The 5867-nt window shown below is 37.7% G+C and overlaps 1 protein-coding gene across 1 annotated transcript; it reads right to left on the bottom strand.

Moving 5' to 3' along the window:
- On the bottom strand, nucleotides 1-1282 carry LOC107192802 (piggyBac transposable element-derived protein 4-like). Its single transcript, XM_015582138.1, has 2 exons — nucleotides 239-1282; nucleotides 1-195 (listed from the first exon to the last, which is right to left on the bottom strand). Exons 1-2 carry the CDS (start codon nucleotides 1280-1282, stop codon nucleotides 1-3), a joined length of 1239 nt encoding a protein of 412 aa, XP_015437624.1.
- Between the last annotated feature and the right edge of the window lie 4585 nt (nucleotides 1283-5867).

The raw sequence follows: 5867 nt of genomic DNA, 5'->3' as shown, positions 1-5867 counted from the left end.
TCACTTTATGCTCTTACGTAAAGAAGAACATCCTTGGAGGATTTGATCCATGCGATCCACGCCACCCATGTACTGGTTATAATCTATAACAGTATTTGGTTTTTTTATGCAGTCTCCTGTAGTCCTATCAATTTTTATTGATTCTTCCAAACGGGGAGTATGTGCAGTAGTCAAAGTTGATACTACTCTTTTATCCTTCCATACACACAAAGCCATTCTCTTATTGTACCGTACTAACATATCTCCTTTTTTTAGTTTTTTTTGCATTTTTAACTTGTTCGTCACAAGGCATTGCTTTTCTTTTTAGTCGAACAGTACCACACACATTTGTCCCATTTTTGTGTAGCTTTTCATATAAAGCAGGAGATGAGTACCAGTTGTCCAAAAACATAGTTCTTCCTTGATTTAAAATATTTTTCGATAAATCCATTACCACTGAACCGGAAACTCCAATCGATTGATCATTCCATTCTTCCAACATTCTTCCAGTATAGAGTTTCATGTTGTAGGCATAACTGGTTTCAGAATCACATAGAACGAAACTCTTCAATCCGAATCTTGCTCGCTTCGATGGAATAAACTGTTTGAAAGACAATCTACCTTTCCATAGCATCAGACTTTCGTCAACCACAACGTACTGTCCTGGACGATATGCTTTTTGAAACCGCTGAACTAGCATGTCAATAACCGGCCGTATTTTACAAGCCTTATCATTATTATCTTCATTATCTATATCGCTAAGATGTAAATACTTCTGGACCTCCAAGAATTTTTTTCTGTTCATAGCTTGTCTGACTAATGGAAAGTTATAAAGTGGATCAGTACTCCAATACATCGATGTTTTAGGAAGCTGAACAATGCCCATATATATACTAATGGCAAGAAATGAATATATATCATCAAACGTAATTTTATTAGAAGATCTTTGCCTGCACTGTCCTTTTGCTCTTCTATATTTATTCGTGTTTTCTACTATTTCCCGGACGAGATCTTCGTTGAAAAAAAACTTAAAAATAGATGTAGGTGACGTATTTTCAGTTATATTCGATTGCGACTGTACTCCACTACAATTATCAGTATACTTCATAATTTTTGGCACGAAATTTTCTTTAACTGTTGCAATCTTCCATTGCCTTTCTTTTTGCAGTTCATCCAGCCTTTTAGATAACGGAAGTTCATCATCAGACAATGTATTATATATGCTATTGACGTGTGTTTCTCGTTGATCATCACTGTTTTCACTATCACTTATTATTCTATTTCTTACTCTTCGACTGAACATCTTGTAACGCTTCAAAGTAATGAATCAAGACTAAACTCCTATACGATGAATGCTGTAATACGTCTTCAATGTTTATCAACATAATGCTCGAGACATACCATAAGCGACATAAAAACTCAAAGGCAGAACACAAAATAATTTGTCTAGAATGTCAAAATATTAGTGTTAGGAAGCTAGATTATCGTCAAAAGCGTTAATCCGCTACTACCGGATCGCGAGATATCTCGTCAAAAGCGTTGATCGGCTACTACCGGGTCGCGAGATATCTCGTCAAAAGCGTTGATCGGTCAGTATCGGGTCGCGAGATATCTCGTCAAAAGCGTTAATCGGCCAGTTTTGGGTCGCGAGATATCTCGTCCAAGGTAACGAAAGGGTTAAGAAACCTGAAGAAAAATGTAGGTACAGAAACTTGCAGAACTATGATCAGAAAAAAGTCATAGCTTGCGTTAAGTTAAAAAAATAATAATTAGCAATACATTGATTAGAACTCACCCTTTCAGAAATTCACCTGGATTTTGCAATCCTGTGTCACTAGGTCACTGAACCGATCCTGGTCATCGACGGACGGTACGGTTTATGGTAGGGTAGCGCTCAGTCCGCAGGTGATCACACGTGTACGGCACCAGCCGAAGTTACGAGTTGTAACGTCAAGTGCTTCCAGGTTATTCCACCAAATATATATTAACTTCACTGCCCGACCACGAACACTGATCACCCGACACAATCACTTAATGTATTTTTAATCCAACGTGTTGCTCCTACGTTAGGAAAACTCGTGGCCCCGAAAAGGGCCGATTTTTTTTCAATTTATCAGATGTTCTACGTATCCAAATACTTGCACAGCAGCAGCCACATATCCGTTATTCTGTACGTACCACTAGAACATTGCGTAATACTCCCGTGAACTGAACATTTCTGCCGCCCGATTGCAAACCAACTGACAGCATTTTTCCGAAAGGGCTTCCTTTACCCCCAAGTAGTTTCCCATCGTTACATTGTATGTTCACTCCCACCGCGGCGACAAGATTTAGATAAAAAAAAAACCAGCGCTCTAAGAAAACACGTGCTTTACAAAAGTGTAACGAACGAATCATCGTGCAGTTTCACCGAAGCGCGAGCTCTGTTAATGTACTGCCAGGATATCCATTGGGGTGTCAAAATTCGGGATGTTGTTCCCTTGTGAGTCCACGTCTGCTACGCGGCCGAAGCAATTAGGTCGTAAATAACCGAAACGTCTGTTTCGGCCTCTGCTAAGGTGCTCGGACAAGGCTAAGCAGCGTCAACTCAACATGTGTCCGTTAAATTTTTTTCCTGATCCTTGAGGAAAACGTAGTTTCTGCTTTCTATCTCGAAGCAATGGATATCCTGGCAGTACATTACCGGAGCCCGCTCTTCGGTGAAACTGCACGATGGTTCGTTCTTTGCACTTTTGTAAAGCACGTGTTTTCTTAAAGCGCTGGTTTTTTTTTTACCTAAATCTTGTCACTGCGGTGGGAGTGAACTCAGAACGTAACGATGGGAAACTACTTGGGGGTAAAGGAAGCTCTTTCGGAAAAATGCTGTCAGTTGTTTTGCAATCGGGCGGCAGAGATGTTCAGTTCACGGGAGTATTACGCAATGTTCTAGTGGTACGTACAGAATAACGGATATGCGGCTGCTGCTGTACAAGCGTTTGGCTACGTAAAACATCTGATAAATTGATAACAATCGGCCCGTTTCGGACCCATCAATTTTCCTAACGTACGAACAACACGTTCGATTAAAAATACGTTAAGTGATCGTGTCGGGTGATCAGTTTAGTGGTCGTGCAGTGAAGTGAATACGTATTCGGTGGAATAAACCGGATGCACTTGATGTTACAACCCTTAACTTCGGCTGGTGAGGTATACCTGCGATCACCTGTGAATTGGGCGATACCCTGCCATAAACCGTTCCGTCCGTCGATGACCAGGATCGGTTCAGTGACCTAGTGTCACAGGTTTGCAATCTGCAGGTGAATTTCCGAAAGGGTGAGTTCTAATCAATTTATTGCTGATTATTATTTTTTTAATTTAACGCAAGCTATGTCTTATTTCCGGCGACAATTTTGCAAGTTTCGAGTGACTTCAGACGGTCTCACGGTGTGATGTGCTGATGCATATGCGGGCACAACAACCTTTTTGAAGAAACTTATTCATTATCAGTAACATTGTCGCCCGTTATTAAAGTACGAATTTTTATGCCAATACCGAACTACGATCACTTCTTGTTCATTCTGTGTTACATTACCTTTTCGTTAATACGTTATTTGAAAAGGAAATTTACAAATTCCTTAGCCCTTCTCTACAAATAATTATTAGTTTCTATTCTGCTTAAAAAGGTAAACGTGCATTCGTCTTTTTACGTTACACATAATTTTCCTACATTTATGCTTCATTCATTAATCTGTGTAAGTAACAATCAACAGATTATAAAAAGTATGATTTTGTTTGTTACGTTTTTTTTATTTGCTATTATACGCAGTTTCCTGCGATGTATGTCGACTTGCTTGTTCGGAGCTCCATAGTACAAGCGCAGCGCGGGAACTCGGCTGGAAAACTGGCGCTCTGATTGGTCGCGGTTTTTCGTTAATATCTCGGTAATGAAGCCTCAGATTACATTGTTGCTAAGAAAATAGTTATTCCAATTCACCCCCGAGTGTCCCATTTCCGGGTCGGACAACATTTTTGTTACACCCTGTATAATCGTTCTAGCATGAAAAAGGTTGAATTCCATCGCGTCGAACAGCATTGTAATAAGGTTGATTTCTGCATTCTAAGTTGCTCTTGTTCTTGATCCAGAGCTTTTCTCGCAACATTCGAATGCTTGAAGTGTCCAACAACTTTACTGCAGTGTCGAATGAGATTTTGTATATTCTCTTTCTTTAGTGCATTATTAACAGCGAGTTGAAGCGTATGAGCTGCACATGGTATGTTATTTACTTCGACGCATTCAGATAATAAATAAACTGTATTTTTCATGTTTTTTGCGTTATCTGTAACGATAGCTAAGACTTTTTCAGTTATTCCCTATTTATTTAATGTGTTGATTAATTCATCAGCAATATTTTCGGATGTGTGTCTTTCCTCCATTTCATGCATGGTCAACGTGTAAAGTAAATGTCCCCATTACCGGACGTCTAAGAGTGTGACTAGTTCGAAATAGTAATTTTTTTACTAACATACGACAATATTTGAATAAAGTATGGATCGTTGTATTTTTTGAAGTCTCTAGTTTCTTAATCGAATTAGTTTTAGAGTGATATTTGACTATTTACAGAAAAATTATGGTGAAAATGATATTGGACCTGATGTCCCCTTTATTGACCAACTTGTACCATCTATCGACCATCTCACGTCCCCATTATTGACCAGCAGTTTCCCCCATTGTAAATGCATCATTTACTTTAATAAATTTGTGTTCATGAGTATAACAAACAGTTTTTATTAACATTTTATGAAAATTAAAAATTGTTTAATCTGTTTAAAATCTTTTATTTTTTCTATTATTTCCTAAGAATTTCCGTTTCTTTTCTTCTTCAATCTTCTTCTTTCGCTCTTCTGCAGCTAAAACTCTTATTCTCTTTCTCTCCTCTTTTTCGTTTTTTTTCTGTAAAGAAATCTCCGCCCTTTTCCTTTTTCGGTCTTCAACTGCAGCTTCTTTCTCCCCTTTCTTCTCTTCTTTTAGCTTATAAAATGTTTGCCACTGTTCTGAAGATACTACAGACGGTACCTTTTCCATTAGGTGTCTTTTCTTTTTACATGAAGAAGGTGCTGGCCAAAATAAAGTTTTTTGAAATGGTGTCTGAATAGTTTGCATAAAAGAGGAAGAGGGTATGGAGTCTTCTTCTGGACAGGAGGGGTTCGTATATTCCTGACAGATTGGTTGGATGCCTTCTGGGCAAGAGGGATCTTCCGGAGGAACTCGATTAAGATCAAAATTTTCATTCAGATCTACGTCTATGATTGTAGTATTTAAATCCTCCATAACTATTTGTTCAACTCCTACAGTTTCCGTTTCCTCAGGTAATTCATTAACAAGTATAACAGGAATTGAATTAGTATTGTTTGTTTCGTTTATCTGAGTGTTCGGAACAGTATGTAAGTCTATATTTAATAATAAGAAAATGATAAAAAAATTTTAAGTTAATAAAATTATGAATAAAAATAATATTTATTCTATAATCAAAGTAGTAACTGAGTAATGACGAATATGAAGGAAAGGTATCAATAAATGAATAAAATAAACTAAATGTAACTATTTTTCGTCATGCACTCTTCAGTGAATGGAAAAATGCCACATCGAGTGGTTCTAAAATATGCGTTATGTTAGGGTATAATGACCATCTACGTATAGTACTATTGGGAATTCTATGTTATTAGCCACTAACCAAGGATGAAACATATTCGCAATGTATTCATAGAAGCTTTTGTCAGTCATCCACCCATTATCTGTTTTTCCAATTCCCTATGAGTTAGGTATACTTGCCATAATGCTATATGGAATCTTTTCTTATGAAAATAAAACGAGAGTTCATAAATAAAGTTGTTAAGCATTCTTACTCATT

The sequence above is a fragment of the Dufourea novaeangliae genome, unplaced genomic scaffold, assembly GCF_001272555.1.
Source record: "Dufourea novaeangliae isolate 0120121106 unplaced genomic scaffold, ASM127255v1 scaffold421, whole genome shotgun sequence".
Classification (NCBI taxonomy): Eukaryota; Metazoa; Arthropoda; class Insecta; order Hymenoptera; family Halictidae; genus Dufourea; species Dufourea novaeangliae.
Note: the sequence above shows the minus strand (reverse complement) of the source record. Positions and strands in the feature narration are given on the sequence as shown.